At 42.2% G+C, this 16,650-nt stretch overlaps 1 protein-coding gene across 3 annotated transcripts in view; it reads left to right on the plus strand.

Moving 5' to 3' along the window:
* EPS8 (EGFR pathway substrate 8, signaling adaptor) overlaps positions 1–16,650 on the plus strand; it is a 175,275-nt gene that overhangs the window by 69,284 nt on the left and 89,341 nt on the right. For all 3 annotated transcript variants that reach the window (XM_081956909.1, XM_081956910.1, XM_081956911.1), the window contains exon 2: positions 14,814–14,892. In XM_081956909.1, coding sequence (XP_081813035.1) covers positions 14,831–14,892 — 62 coding nt within the window. In that variant the 5' untranslated portion in view covers positions 14,814–14,830. The remainder of the gene's footprint in view (positions 1–14,813; positions 14,893–16,650) is intronic.

The following is a 16,650-nucleotide window of genomic DNA, read 5'->3' on the forward strand; positions in this document are numbered from 1 at the left end:
AGCTAATTTGAGGAAACTTCTCACTTAAAATGAACAGAAGAACATAATTTACATGTTTGAAGGAGTTCCAGATTTCCCCTTAAATCTCAATGTGTTGAGTAAAAAACTAAGTACTGTATGCAGAATTGCGTGCTTTGTTTTATTTTTATTTATAAATGCAGTTTCATGGGGAGAGTAAAATAAAACCGGAGCTTTTACAAATGATTTCTCAAATTTTTGCAAGCCTTTTTTATATTTTACTAAGATGACACACTTCCTACATCTATTCTTCAACAGATGGTGGCCTTAAGCCAATTTTGTTTTTGTTGGGCAGCCACCAAAAACTGAAATTCGGGGATACAGCTGGTACTTCTTAGAACTATTAAAAATAGTGAAGAATCATGAATGAGCATCTTGGTGTAGGAATATTATTTATTTGAAAAAGGACAACTCTACCTTTCTAAACATATTACGGCTGTCATGAATGTGATTTCAAAAAAGGAATAACATTCACATTGTTCCATTTCGGATTCCATATGTTTGACTGGAAGAGAACTGTAAAAAGTACATTGATGTATACAAGTAGGAGGAGGAGTGACAGAGCCGGGAGGTAGAGTCAAGAGAGGAATCAGCCTAGAGTACAGGTAGTCCTCAATTTACAACAGTTCATTTAGTGACTGTCCAAAGTTAAAACGGCTCTGAAAAAAGTGACTTGTGACCATTTTTCACACTTAACGATCATTGCACCATCCCTATGGTCACATGACCCAAATTCAGATGCCTGACAATTGGTTCATATTTATGACGGTTGCATTGTCCGGAGATCAAGTGAAGCCCTTTTGCGACCTGACAAACAAAGTCAATGGGACATCCAGATTCATTTAACAACCATTTTACTAACTTAACAAATGCAATGATTCACTTAACAAATGTGGCAAGAAAAGTCATCAAACGGGGGTAAACTTGCTTAACAATTGTCTCACTTAGCAACATACATTTTGGGCTCAATTGTGGTTGTAACTCAAGGACTGCCTGTATCTATGTTCCCACAAGGGGTCTGAAGTCCAACCCCACTGGATTTCCATTAGCATCAAAATAGTGCTGACCATTAGTTGACTAGATTCCTGTGCATAGGCATGAGCAATAAATCAGTTTAACTGGAACATAACTTGTATCCCTGCTCTTTTGCACCTGATTTTAAAGTCGAATCTCACACAAATTGCAAACACTGTCCCACTTGCACTGGGGAAGCCTCAGGAACCCTGGGCAAATTGCACGTAGAAAATATATTACTCTCTCAAAGTCTGGAGAACCCAACTACTGAGTAGATACAGCATAGTTTTCCAACCCAAGTAATGAGACTTTACAAGATCTCACAGGGTTCCTTGTAGTTTGTTCCCCTTTATCTCCCAGAGGTGGGCTGCTGCGAGTTAGAACCTCTAGCTAAGAATCTACCCAATTTGGAGAACCCGCAAATCCCACCCCTGGCTGGCCTGCCCCTCCCCTCCCAGGAGTCCCCACATGGCCAGTTTGGGATGCCAAGTAAGTACAGGACCCACACGGAGGCTCAGGGAAGGCAAAAAATGGGCCTCCTGGAAGTTCCTGGAGCCCGGGGGAGGCCGTTTTCGCCTTCCCATAGGCTCAAGGAAAGCCTCCGGACCCCATGGAGGGCAAAAAAAACCACACGCACACCAGTGTGGTGCAGGAGGCCGATTGGGCCACGCCCCACCATGGCCATGCCCACTCAGCAACCGGGCAGAGAACCCGTTGCTAAAAATTTTGAAGCCCACCCGTGGTATCTCCTCTTGGTAGGAGGATACCCAGGATCCAGAGAGGGAGAAAATTAGACAAATGATGAACGGGCGAGAGACTTTATGTGTGTATAATTAGGTTCCCATCTGTATATTATTTGGTTCAGTAGAGAGACATTTATGCAGAAAGTGCACTTATATGTGGGTTTAGGGGGAAGACGGTTTTCTAGGAAGCTGTGTTTTGTTAGCATCAGTCACAGCTGTATCTTTGTTTTGCTCTCTCTCTATACGTGTGCACATGTTGGGCATGTGCATGCATTTGCTTGTGCCATTAAGAACACCAATGAAGGCCTGTTTTGGGATTTAATGTGCCCTTAAGTCTACCCCCACATTTCACATTTACCTGCTTAAAGATCGCCTGCTTAAAAAGAAGCCTCGTCCTTCTTTTTAAGCAGGCAGCTATCAGAGAGAAGAAGGCAGCGCGGCGCTGCCTGCTTAAAAAGAAGGACGAGGCTTCTTTTTAAGCAGGCGATCTTTAAGCAGGCGATCTTTAAGCAGGCGATCTTCGGCTGCACAAGCCGCGCTGCCTTCTTCTCTCTGATAGCTGCCTGCTTAAAAAGAAGGATGAGCCCCGATGCAAAAAAAACGCCATGGACTTGCGAGTGAGTGACAGGGGCGGGGCTTCCAGGTTCATTGACCAACCAGCAGAAACCCACCACTGCCCAGGTGGCTACATTCGGCCTATAAGACGCACCCAGATTTTCACCCTCTTTTTTGGAGTAAAAAAGTGCGTCTTATAGGGCGAAAAATACGGTACCTAACAGTCACTTTGAATTTCAGGGACTATTACTCATCCAGCGCATAGGAAATTTCACAGTAATGTTCTTTAATTAGTATAGAGTGCTAAATATGGCATCTTATTAATCTAGTTGCCTCTCTTGTGCTGTGAACAAAGCATTCCTCAGCTTGGAAAGGAGCTGAAAAAAACCCAGCCTGTTCTAGATCCAACAGACTTACCTGGCCAGTTTAAACGATTTGCACTTCTGTCCAGTGAATTTAAACAACAAACAAGGAACTTCAAGGATAACTTCACCTCTGAAGAACGCAGGATACGAAATACTTGAAGGCAGATTTATGGGCAGGAAAATACTGCCTTTAGCCACAAATTGCTGGCTTGCTTGGTGCTTCCTGAATTCAAGGACATGTTTTAGGAATAAAGGTATCATGACTGTACTGAATTGGGCAAGCCAGAATCTTTAAAACGAAGGGAGCTGGGCATTCTATTGTGTTTTATTAGTTCAGACCGGAATTGTAAAATAAATACCTCAAGCACAAGATGTGCAAACTAAAGATTGTGCCAAGGGAGTGCAATGTTGACATTTTAGTCCATATACATGAAGGAATTCATTCTTTCTTTCTTTGATTTGATTGATTATGGTCTCCTGAAGAGAGAGATTTCTCCAGCAGGAATATATGCCCAACCTAAGTCTTTCAGGTGTCCTACAGGTGGACCCATCATTGCTGTAAATAAGTCCATTCTCCTTTTCATCTCTATCCTACCATCATTCTTAGCTCTCTAGAGATGCCTTTAATTCTAAGTCTTTGCATAATGTTTTCAAAATAGGATTGTTTGAGCCTACTGCCTGTCTGTGCCTCAAATTGGAATTCTGGTTAATTTCTTCAATGTTTGTTTTCTTGGCTATTGTTTAATTTATTAAGGTTTATATACTGCTGCCAGTACAATAATGTATGATTCTTCTGTGCCTCCATTGCCAACATTTTTATCATCCTGATCCTGCAAACAGCATTGTAAGAAATCTCCACTGTGGTGCTCTCAGTCGATTTTAAGTAACCTTCATACATGGGCAAGTTTAGACGTATAATAGAACAACAGAGTTGGAAGAGAGCTTGGAGATTGTCTAGTCCATACACACACAAACACAACCCCACTCAAGCAGGAGATCCCATTTCAGACAAGTGACTGTCCAGTTGTTCCACTGATTAATTGTTCTCTCTGTCAGGAAATTTCACCTTAATTCTAGGTTGGTTCTCTCCTTAAATAGTTTCCATCCATTGCTTCTTGTTCTGCCTTCAGGTGCTTTGGAGAATAGGTTGTCCACCCCCCCTCTTCTTTGTGGGGGTTAACCTATTCAAATATTGGAACAATCATCCATTTGTAGACATTCTTGCCAAAAATTGCCACTCTGAGGGACTCACACAAAAGGTAATACTGATTTAGAAAATACTTATTTATCACAAAGTGTCTTGCTAGTTTCTGCAGTCTAAACATTATCCTTTTATGGGCCTACGTTACCTCTGCTCATTTCTTGGCTACACTTCTAAACACAGCAATGGACTACAACAGAGATGTCAAACGCAAGGCCTCAGGATGAATCTGGCCCATAGGGTGCTTAGATCTGGCCCACTGGGCCTTCCTGGAAACAGCAAAGAACCGGCCTGCAGTGCAGAGGTGGTATTCAGCAGATTCTGACCAGTTCTGGAGAACCAGTAGCGGAAATTTTGATTAGTTCGGAGAACTGGTAAATATCACCTCTGACTAGCCCCCCGCACCCACAACTTCTGAAGGCAAATCATTGCACCGATTAATTGTTCTCAATGTCAGGAAATTTCTCCTTAGTTCTAGGTTGGCTCTCTCCTGGATTAGTTTTTCATTCATTGCTTCTTGTTTTGCCTTCAGGTGATTTGGAGAATAGGTTGACTCCCTCTTCTTTGTAGCATCCCCTTAGATATTGGAACACTTCTATCATGTCTCTCCTGTCCTTCTTTTCATTAAACTAGATGTGAATGGCAAGCAGGATAAATAATATTCAGAGAGCTATGGGCTTCTGGATTCTTTTCTTTTCTCATGTGCACTCCAGCTATCTTGCTCATAATTTTAGGAAATGCCACCTTTTATTGAATGGTAAGCAATGTATTGTACCAAGTAAGGAAGGGAACAAAGAAGTCTCTAAAGGAGTGGAAAGCACTTATGTGTTCCAGATTCTTCAAAAGCTTGTTCTCAGTGCACTTTGGTCTTTCTTCTCCATCATGCTGCTACAGCTGCAATGCAAGATCTTTTGAGCATCCTTATAGTTAGTTAAGTGGGACACTGTGGCTCAGTGGCTAAGACGCTGAGCTTGTCGATCAGAAAGGGCGGCAGTTCAGCGGTTCTAATCCCTAGCGTCGCGTAATGGAGTGAGCTCCCGTTACTTGTCCCAGCTTCTGCCAACCTAGCAATTCGCAAGCATGTAAAAATGCAAGTAGAAAAATAAGAACCATGTTTGGTGGGAAGGTAACAGCGTTCTGTACGCCTTCTGTGTTTAGTCATGACAGCCACATGACCATGGAGACGTCTTCGGACAGCGCTGGGTCTTCAGCTTTGAAACGGAGATGAGCACCGCCCCCAAGAGTCAGGAACGACTAGCACATATGTGCAAGGGGAACATTTACCTTTATAGTTAATTAGATAGAAGAGCAGCTAGAAATGAGCTTCACTTACACTGGTTCATCAGTAGACGGGGCTTTTCAATCAATCCTTAAGAATCAACAAATCTTAGCAAGTCAAAAGTATAAAGCCAGATTTTGCTCTCATTATCTGTCTTCCTTTTCAAAGAGTTGGGACAAGTCATTTGACATCCTGCTAAGCTGGAATGAAGTACAATAGAACCGGAGGAGAGTAGTTATTCCTTGCTTTCTTCCAGAGTTGAAAGGGGGATAGATGAATAATTCCATATCACCAAGATTATCACTTAAAGGCTCATCATGACTGTCATTAATGTATTTCAGTAATTAGTTTGCTGCCTACTCATTGGGCTGTATATTTCCAAGGATCTGTCATTCTCTCGTTCTTCTAACACTAGCATTGCATTGAAGATGCTGTTTAATTCTTCATAGTATGAATTCTGTTTAATAGCTGTTTAATTCTTCATAGTATGAAGTAAGGTGTTCTTATTCCATAGGCTTACTGCAACCACAGTCATCAGTAGTGAGTTGGTAATTGGCCTCCTGCACCATGGTTTTTGCCATTGCCAATGCCATTTTTGCCTTCCCCAACCAGACTCCAGAGGCCTTCCTCAAGCCTCTGGGAGGGTAAAAACTGCTTCCCCCCGGGCTCCAGAGGCTGGAAACGGGCCCGTTTCTGACTTTCCCGAACTTCTGGGAGGCCCATTTTCCCTCTCCCCGAACCTTCGCATGGGCCCTGCATTTACCTCGCATCCAAAACGGACGGGCCCGTTTCTGACGGACGGGCCCATTTCTGACTTTCCCAAACTTCTGGGAGGCCCATTTTCCCTCTCCCCGAACCTTCGCATGGGCCCTGCATTTACCTCGCATCCAAACAGACCGCAAGGAGTCTCCTGGGATGGGAGGGGCCAGCCAGGGGTGGAATTTGGAGGTTCTCTGAACCAACCATAACGTTTGCTACAGGTTTTCCTGAACCCAGGCAAACCCGTAGCAGCTTGTAGATATTTCCGTTTTGAAATATTTCAAGCTTGGTTGGGATCCCAATCTTGTACTACAGATTTACATTTTGAAATTATTTGTGGTCTCTCTCTGTTTAGCCCATCCCTGTAATTTCTTCTTGCCCTGGATAGAGAGATGACAAACTAAATGGCTGTAATTTTCTGACTTAATGTGCTATTATGGGAACTCCATAGGCCTGCTGGACTTCTATTCCAGAATGTTTACGGCCTTATTTAGCAAATGATTTTTAATTATTTGAGGAAAGAGTACATTTTGATTTGAACAAGAGCCAACAGCCTTGGCATTGTGCCCAGGAACTGAGCCATAAAATGCTCTTTGACTGTTACCAGTCATGCAAATAATAAAAGAGATTTTAGGTCAAGCCTCATTTTTTCAGTTCAACATGATAACCGTAGCTAGATTATTGTATGCACAAAGATGGAAAGATTCAGCATTACCCAGAATGGAGGAATGGCTGGGGGAGAAGACAGAACTTATTTATTTATTTTATTTATTTATTTATTTCTTAGATTTTTAGACCGCCCCCTCTCCCAAAAAGGGACTCGGGGCGGTGTACAGTCAATGCAAATAAAATACAGTCATAACAATAAAATACATTTAAAATACATTTAGAGGGGGAGATAGACTGTACAAGAAATAAATACCTAAAAACATCCCAATTAAAACCCCAAACCCAATTAAAATAAATCCCCGGGAGGTAAAACTAAGAAAGTGCCAGGCCAGCTGATTGAAATAGGTGAGTCTTTAACTTTTGACGGAAGGAACGGAGGTCGGTGGTAGTTCGAATGTCAGGGGGGAGGTCGTTCCAGAGGGTTGGGCCCATCACAGAGAAGGACCTACTCCTAGGTGTCGCCCGCTGGCATTGCCTAGCGGACGGCACCAGGAGGAGCCCCTCCCTGTGTGAGCGGATAGGTCGCAGGGACGAGTGTGGTAGGATGCGATCCTGCAGATAACTAGGTCCTATGCCATGGAGAACTTAGCTGAGGGGCTAAATTATTATTATTTTATTCAGAGAAAAGACAATATCTATGTTTATTGCTGAGTGGATATTCCTTGCATACTTGTATGTCTGTGTGTGTGTGCGAAAAAGAACATGATTTTATGATTTATGGTTGTGATGATTAGACAAACCGGATTATAGAAAGAAGAGTGTTATAGTGTAACCACAGAGTAAAAGGTAAAGTGATAATTGTTATTATAATTATAATGCTATAAAGGAGATTGGAAACCACTTCTTTACACCTTTCTTTTTCATTTTTTGACTTTTACTTCCCGTCTTCTTTCACTTTTAGCTTTCTCTTTCTTTCTTTTTTCTTATTTAAATTAATTGATATCAGGTTTTTATCTTCCTTTTTTAAAAAACATTTTTTTAAAAAAAAAATCATTCTGCAGTTTAGCTGCTCTGCCCTAATACCAGATGCATGTTGGAATGAATAGCTAAAATCCATCAAAAAGAAGGATTTTTCTAGAACTTCTGCACTTTTTACCTGTAACCTGGTTTAAATAAGAAGCTGGCTACTTTTAAAAGATTGACAATCAAGGGTTAGAGCGCCAATGTTATGGCCCGCCAAGCAGAGCTAGCAGCAGATTTGGACAGTGAGGAGGTTGGGGAGGAAGCTGGGCCAGTCCTGGAGTCTGGGGAAGGCTCTGATGAGGGCTCTGTGTCGGAGGCAGAGAGGGGGCCACAGCCGTATGCCAGTTATCAGCTGCCTTCAGGGTCAAACATCAGTGAGGCAGACGAACAGCTGGAGCCTGTTCCCTGTGTGCGCACGCACAGAGTTGCCAGACAAAAGGAACAGCTAAAGAACAGGGGTCGACTTGGGAGTAAGGCCACAGGGGGATGATGAATGGCCCCTCCCAGAGGAAATAAAAGGAGCGAAAGGGGTGTGGAGTTTGCAGGAGACAATTAGTTCGCTTAATTGGTTTGTGACTCTCCGAGACCCCTTGCCAGGTTTTGCAGATATCGGCCTGGCAGCTTTCCAAGCCAGATAAGGTCTGTGACTGTAAATCCTCCCTCGAAAAACTTTGCTGGATGTGAATGAGCAGAATTCACAGTAAATTAATAAAAGGGATTTTTGTCAGGACAAGGAGTTTGCTTCGTGCTCTTGGGAAGCCTAGATCAGAATAGCCAGTTTGGTGCAGTAGTTAAGGCAGCATGCTAAAAACTGGGAGGCCGTGGTTCTAGTTCTACCTTAGGCACAAAGCCAGCTGGGTGATCTTGGGCAAGTCACTCCCCCACGGCGCTAAAAAGAAAGCAATGACAAACCATTTTTGAAATCTTGCCAAGAAAACTGAAGGAATCTGACTAAGCATTTGCCAGGAGCCAAAAACTGACCTGACAGCATCTCCCCCATCCCAAAAATCAATGGAGGGCTTAACGGAAAACCCCATAGGTAGTCCTACAACAGTAGACTATTTACCATGGTGGGGATGGATTGTTGGAACTTCAAGTCAGGGTTGTAAGTAGCTCCAAGGTCAGTCCATTGGAACTTTTAATGGTTGCTAAACAATCAGTTATAAGTCAAGGATTACCCATACAGCTGGTTAATAAAGTAGCTCATGTTGTTGTTGTGAGTTGCGAAGTCATGTCGGACACATCGCAACTCCATGGACAAGGTTCTTCCAGGCCTTCTTGTACCATCCTCTGGAGTCCATTCAAGCTCATGCCTACTGCTTCATCTAGCCACCTCATTCTCTGTTGTCCCCTTCTTCTTTTGCCCTTGATCATTCCCAGCATTAGGCTCTTCTCCAGTGAGTCCTTCCTTCTCATTAGGTGGACTCAAAAAGTATTTGAGTTTCCTCTTCAGGATCTGGCCTTCTAAAGAGCAGTCAGGGTTGATCTCCTCTAGGACTGACCGGTTGGATCGCCTTGCAGTCCAAGGAACTCACAGGTGTCTTCTCCAGCACCATAGTTCAAAGGCCTCAATTCTTTGGCACTCAGCCTTTCTTATGGTCCAAATTTCATAGCCATACATTGCAACTGGACAAACCATAGCCTTAACTATACACACTTTCGTTGGCAGGGTGATGTCTCTGTTTTTTAGTATGCTGTCTAGATTTGCCATAGCTTTCCCCAGGAGCAAGGATCTTTTAATTTCTTGGCTGCAGTCCCTGTCTTTAGTGATCTTGGAGCCCAGGAAAATAAAATCTGTCACTACCTCCATTTCTTCCCCATCTATTTGCCAGGAATTGAGAGGGTCGGATGCCATGATCTTAGTTTTCTTAATGTTGAGTTTCAAGCCAACTTTTGCACTCTCCTTCTTCACCCGCATCAAGAGACTCTTTAGTTCCTCTTCACTTTCTGCCATTAAAGTAGCTCTTATACACCCCCCCAAAGAAATCCAAGAGTAACAGGTCATAGAAAAAATTCTTTGGCAATGAAGGAAGACTTTTGGGGAAATTAGAGGGAAACATTTTGATAGACCAATCTTTACTAAATGATGGCATAAAGCAGTGTATCTCAACCTTGGCAGTTTGAAGATGCGGGGACTTCAACTTCCAGAATCCCCTAGCTATGGGTGTTGAAGTCCACACATTTTCAAACTGCCAAAGTTGAGAAACTTTGGCAAAGAGGAAAATTCCCCAGCGAAAGAGCATGGGAAGGACACATTGTGATGCTCTGTGAACCATAACACATAAAGGACACAGTGTAGGCATGGCCCCCAATCAATGATGTTATGAAAACTCAAGTATGCAATGAGTTAGTTGTCTTGGAAATTTCTAGGAGTCATAAAAAGGCACCCCAGTTGGATTGCATGGGCTGTTGTGTTGTTTGAGACAACATTGAAATTTCAGTCTGCACTGTGAATTATGTTGCTTGCGGTTTTATTGAATAGTTAATAAATGCTGCCTTATTTGCTTGCTTGAATGGGACGTGTCACTTAATGTTCTGCCAGGCACTATACAAATTCCTAAAAGGATCCTATAATGGCGTTCCTATTTGCTTTATTTTGTGATGAAATGTGTACATAGTAACAGGGTTGAGAGTAGGCAAGTTAATCCTTGAGAAACTTGGAAAATACTACGTACAGTAAGTATAACCTTATTTGGACGTGCATGTGGCCCTTTATAGTTTACCTGGGCCAACAACCCCCCCAAAAAGAACAAAGATCAGCACCTCATCTTTAAGATTCATTAATGCATTCTATTAACTGTATTGCTTAGATTATTTTTATCCCTCCTTTATTATCTTTAAAAATTATTCAAGCTTGCAAACATACTAATATTCCTCCATCCTTTTATTTTCCCCACAACAACCCTGTAAGGTGGGCTGGACTGAGAGAGAGGGGGGGAGGGAGAGGGAGGGAGGGAGGGAGGGAGGGAGAGAGAGAGAGGATGATTGATCCAAAGTCATCCAACTGGCTTTCATGCCTAAAGCGGGATTAGAACTGAGAGTCTCCTAGTGATTGGGCCAAAAACACCCAGTCAGCTTTCGTGCCTAAGGTGGGACTAGAACTCACAGTCTCTTGGTGATTGGTTCAAAGTTACCCAGCTGGCTTTCATGTCTAAGGAGAACTAGAACCCACAGTCTCCTTATAAATGCTATAACAAATTGGTCTAATATATATCAAAATACCGTATACACCTGCAATTCTCCTTGGTACTGTCTCCAGCTCAGAGGTATGTAAGCTTTTCCAGATAAGGACTTCCATTTTACTTCATTTTGCTTTGAAGAGCTTTTGGGAATGTCCACAAATGTCGATTCAAAAGAATCGAGATGGTGGCCATAATGGTATGATCAAGGTTGACCCATTTTTATGGCATGGCAGATAAAAAAGAGGAAGAGTTTCAGTTGTGCTGTTTTAACTGCCCTTTCGACCTCTGCAAAAATGCTTGCATGGGGCTATGATTTAAAAAAAAAATAGAGAGAAAGCTCCATTTGATTTAATTGAAACTGAAAGTCAAATCACATGCAATTCATCAAATGACATTAGCAGTATTATTTCAATTTTATTTAGGGACATGTTGACTGATTTATATTCCCTGCTGCTTCTAAAAGTGGTACTATCACTACCTCCTTCTGGAGTTTTACATTAGACTATTAAACATTATTCAACGGCAGCTTTAAGAAGAATCCAGGTAAGAATTCTGGGCTGTCGGAATCTTGTCTCGTTTGGATGACCTTCTATATTAGCACAATTTCCTTCCCCCTCTGAAAAAAAACAGCAGCCTTCAAAATTACTACCTTCTGACAGTCTGGAAAGATCAGATCCACATGTGAAGAAGGTCCAATTAAACTGATTTATTGCCATTCATGCCTATGCACAGGAATATTCCCAATTAACGTTTAGCACCTGCTAAGAGCTAGATAAGAGTCAATGGAATTCAAGGGGGTTGGATTTAGTTCGCTTGTGACTATGTAGGGATTCTAGATTGATCCCTCTTTTAACTCCACCCACAGGTTCTGCCACTCCTTGCCCTACGTCGTCTTCCCTATTCCATGGGCTCCAAATTATCTGTATGGCAGCCCAGTTTCAGTAAAGGAACTTGTCCTTACATTAATCTATGTTTCACTCTGTTGCCCCATAATTATTTGAGCTGATTGCATGCAGTAAAAGATCTGCTGATATTCTATGGAGATACCACCTCCAACTTGGATATTATCTAGAATAGATCAATAGTTTTTGGGACTATGGTGGATTTAAGAGGCATGTTAGTCAGGGCTGAGACTTAAATGCATCAACAACACTTTGTCCATAGATGTGTTCTTATTTATTTTATTTGTTTGTTTAGTTTGTCAAACATGTACAAGGTAACAGGCATAAGTATAAACATGGACATGAACAAAGGAAATGAGTACAAATAAATGGGGACAGTAGGAGAGGGACGGTAGGTACAGTGGTGAGCTTATGCATGCCCCATTATGGACCTCTTAGGAATGGCCACGGTGGACAGTTTGAGGTTGAAGCTGTGGGGGTTTGAAGCTATAACAACGGAGTCAGGTAGAGCATTCCAGGCGTTGACCACTCTGTTCCTGAAGTCATATTTTCTGCAATTGAGTTTGGAGTGATTTACCTTGAGTTTGTATCGATTGTTTGCCCGTGTATTATTGAGGTTGAAGCTGAAGTAGTCATTGACAGGTAGGACATTGTAGCAGGTAATTTTCTGTACTATGCTTAAGTCAGATGGTAGGCGGCATAGTTTCAGGTTGTCCAAGACCAAAATTTTGAGCCTGGTGGCATAAGGGATTCTATTGTGGGCAGAGGAGTGGAGTACTCTTCTCGTGAAATAATTCTGGACCCGCTCAATTGTATTAATGTCCAATAAACAGTGTGGATTCCAGGCAGACAAGCGGTATTCGAGAATTGGTCTGGCAAAGGTTTTGTATGCCCTTGTTAGCAGTGCAATATTACCGGAGAAGAAGCTTCACAAAATTAGGTTAACAACTCTTAATGCCTTTTTTGGCATTGCTGTTACAGTGAGCTCTGGGCCTTAGAGTGTTTGATATGAGCACTCCAAGGTTCTTGACTGAGTGAAGGTCGTTTTGATTTCTATCATTTCGCTCTTCTGCAAGCATTCATGAAAGCTAATTGGTGTTTTGTTTTTTTTTAAAAAAATGATGTTTAAAATATTAATTAAAAGGAAAATAGGTGGTATTGAATAATTTGACCATTAGAATACTAGCAAGTCTCAAGCCCAAAACTGGTTCGTTTAGTAAAAAAGATAATGATCTCCTTCGATTAAGCCATCGTGTGTGTTTGTTTTTAAACATGCTGTGTGAATTCACCCTGTTTTCGTTTATATACTATACAGTTATTCACATTTGAACGTGCCATGACATTGAAAAGTCACTGGGTTGTAAGAACAATGTAAAAATCATTTTGCTGAATTCCTCAGGGATCTCTGCTAAGCACAATAGACAATATTAAGCTAACAGGACCGATAGATCAGTATTTATACATTCTTAACAGTTCCTATGGGTGACACACAGCTAACAAGTCTTTAAAGACGTAGTTATTCCTGAGAGGATCCTGTCATATCCCACAGGCTGCTTCCTCTGATTTACTCCCAGAAAATAAAATTCCATGCAACAGTTGTTTTTGCTCATTGCTTTTTTTGTTTGTTTGTTTAACGGTGGCAATTTTTCATCTTCGTTAGCACACAAGGAGGGCCCTTATTATTTATTTATTAAATTTATATGCTGCCCAACTCCCAGGGACTCTGGGCAGTTTATTATTTACATCATAACGTAAATTAGTGTAGCGCTGTGAATAAATTTGATGGCTGAGCTCTTGTATATAAAAGGACAGCAGTAAAATCAGTAGTTAAGGCATCAAGCCAGGAACAGAATTAAAACCAACGAATTAATCCATCTTGTTAAAATTAATATGGAGACTCTCTGGAATAAATATTTCTCGAGTACCTTCTTCTCAAGCTCAGGACCAGCCCTATTATTAAGCAAACTAATGTTTCTCAATCTCAGCCATTTTAATTAAGATGTGGGGAATTCTGTGCCTGCGGGAATTCTGGGAATGGAAGTCCAGGCAGCTTAAAGCTGCCAATGCTGAAGAAACCCTGAGGCAGAATGAGGCAGTGTCCACAAGCAATATAAGCTGAGGTACTCTTAACGTTGACCTTGTGGTATGCTATAGACCAGTGATGGCGAACCTTTTTCTTACGGCGTGCCAAACTTGTGTCTGCACACACTATAGCCCGTGTGCCCACTATCATGTGCGCCTGTATGCCCACTCAATCCTCCCTGCCAACCTGCGCAAGTGTGCATGCCGCCTCCCCAGGCTCCGGAGGCTTTCCTGAAGCCTGGGGAGGGTGAAAACGGCCTCCCCTGGCCCTCCGGAAGGGCGAAAAATCAGTTGGCCGGTGCGTGCATGCGCAGCGGAGCTGACGCCCGGTGTGCCACCAAGTAGGGCTCTGTGTGGTACATGTGCCATAGGTTTGCCATCACAGCCACAGACCACTTTAGCTGTTTGGTCATAAATATACCGTTTGGTTTGCTATCCTCATTCCCCCATATCAAACAGTTTTTGGAGTTGAAAGGAAGCAAAATGTCTTAGGCTTAGGGCAACCTTCCCCCGAGGTTCAGAACAGGAAAAAAAAAAAGGAAACAAGCAAGGAAAGATAGAAAATCAGTTTGTCCCCCTTTAACCCTCCTAACGATCAGCGAGGGTTGGTTTTCATTCTTCCAGAATACAAAGTATGATTAGTAGACACACAAACACTCCTGCCAAAATAGGAAACACCTGATTTTTCGGTACAGGAAAATAAATAACCTGTAGATTAGCTTTGACTGTATAGAACTTTAGCAGTGAATTAAGAGAAGGAGAATTCAGGAAGATTTGATGTTCACCATTGTTTCTCACTCTGACAAACACACTTGGCTGGGGGAGCTGTTATTCCTTGAGATAGCAAATCAATGCTATCTGCCTCTGTGTGTGTGTGTGTTTGTGTGTGTGTGTGTACATGCATGCCTCTGTGTGTGTGGAAAATTACTTGCAAACCATTATTTTGAAAAGGTCTCTGTTTTCCCACAGTCATAATTGGCTAATTCTGTAGACTTTCATAAGTGTTTGCTGGAATTATTCTGTGGCATGTCTTAAGCGAATCTCTCATTTTCCCATCCTTTCCCTATTTTTATTCCCACAGAGGAAGTGGCGATCAGAATGAATGGGCATATTTCAAACACCCATCCCAACGTATACGGAAATTATCCTTCTCAAGTCAAGTAAGTATTGGATCCTTTCTGCCCTGCATTTTGCAAAAATAAAAAAAAATTTTGGGGGGGGCAGAGGTGGGTTGCTGCCAGTTTGGCCCGGTTCAGCCAAACCGGTAGTAGAAGTCAGATCTGGGTCACATAACTGGCAACGACCCAGGCCTCCCACGCCCCCGAACCAGTTCCCAGTTGGGCCACCGCCATTTTGGATTTCAGTGACTGCCCATGTGGAGTTCACTTTAAATTGAACAATTTACATTGAACAGTGCGCATCTGGTGCGCAGGTTGCGAACCAGAAGTAAAACCTGCAACAACCCACCTGGGGGGGGGGGGAGAGGAATCCCTTTTTAATTCTTTTTTTTAAAAAAATACATCCCACAAAGACTTGATTTTTGAAGTGAAGCACGTAAATTCTCTCTTCAGCCAAGGCTCCATGAAGCCTTGGCTGAAGAGAGAATGCTGTTCACCACTTTCAATTTGGGATTGGCCCATCCCACTCATGCCAGCAGAGGAGGCATGGTCATTCTGACCAGGAGAGTCCAGGAGAAAGGCCTTGTTGGGCACCAGGGACCGGTTCTGCGGAGAAAGGTTTTTATGCAGGGTGTGTGTGGTTTCACATGCTATAAGCAGGTTGCTTGTATCTTTCAATTTATATTGTTTTTATTTGTTTCCTAGTACAATTTGATAGCTTGTTAGTAACCTTGACTATCACTAAGTGCTGTGTCTTTTTATTCTTGATGAATGTATTTTATTCTCCTTACGTACACTGAGAGCATATGCACCAAAGACAAATTCCTTGTGTGTCCAATCACACTTGGCCAGTAAAGAATTCTACTCTACTCTACTCTACTCTACTCTACTCTACTCTACTCTACTCCACTCCACTCCACTCCACTCCACTCCACTCCACTCCACTCCACTCCACTCTACTCTACTCTATATCTCAGATATTTAATCAAATATTTTCTTCTTTATTCCACAAACTCTGTGTGCAGGTATCACAATATATCACAGATCCAGATGTACACTGTTGCTTTAACCCAGCTTTGCCAGTTCGTGGCCTCCAGCTTTGTTAGAAACAACATTTTCAGAAAGTACATTGTGACTCTTGTAGCCACAACACAACTGATACATACCAGATGGGCCCGGCTACTTTAATCAACTGACAAGTCTTAAGAGACCCACTATTTTTTTCATGTCCCTGCTATAGATTTGGTCATGAGACCCAGCTGTTTAAGTCCTTTGCGGTTTTCAAGAAGTCAAGGGATCAGATAAGATTGGGAGTGATCATCATTTGCGGTTGAATTCTAGCAGCCGAGTTCGAAGCAGGAGGAGAAGCAGTAGTTTATACCAGGATTTGGGTTATGCTTTCTCCAGAGTAAGAAAAAGTTCCTCTTCTAAAACTACAAAAAAAAAAAAAAAGGGGGGGGGTCAACTTATTTTCCAAAGCATCAGGAGGAAAGGCAAGAAACAATGTTTGGAAACTAATCAAGGAGAAAGCAACATGGAATTGGAACTTCCTAACAGTGAGAACAATTGACCAGTGGAATGGCTTGCTTTCAGATGTTGTCGATGCTTCATTACTGGAGGTTTAAAAAAAAAAAGACTAGGCAGCCACCTGTCTGAAATGCTATACGGCTTGAGCAGGGGTTGGACTAGAAGACCTCCAAGGTCCCTTCCAGCTCTATTCTGGTTGATAGATAAAAAGAAACAATTCCCTTATCGGTTTATGTACACTTAGATGGCTAGCAATTGATAACATCATATAAT

This window comes from Natrix helvetica, assembly GCF_964273705.1.
Source record: "Natrix helvetica genome assembly, chromosome: 6".
Classification (NCBI taxonomy): Eukaryota; Metazoa; Chordata; class Lepidosauria; order Squamata; family Natricidae; genus Natrix; species Natrix helvetica.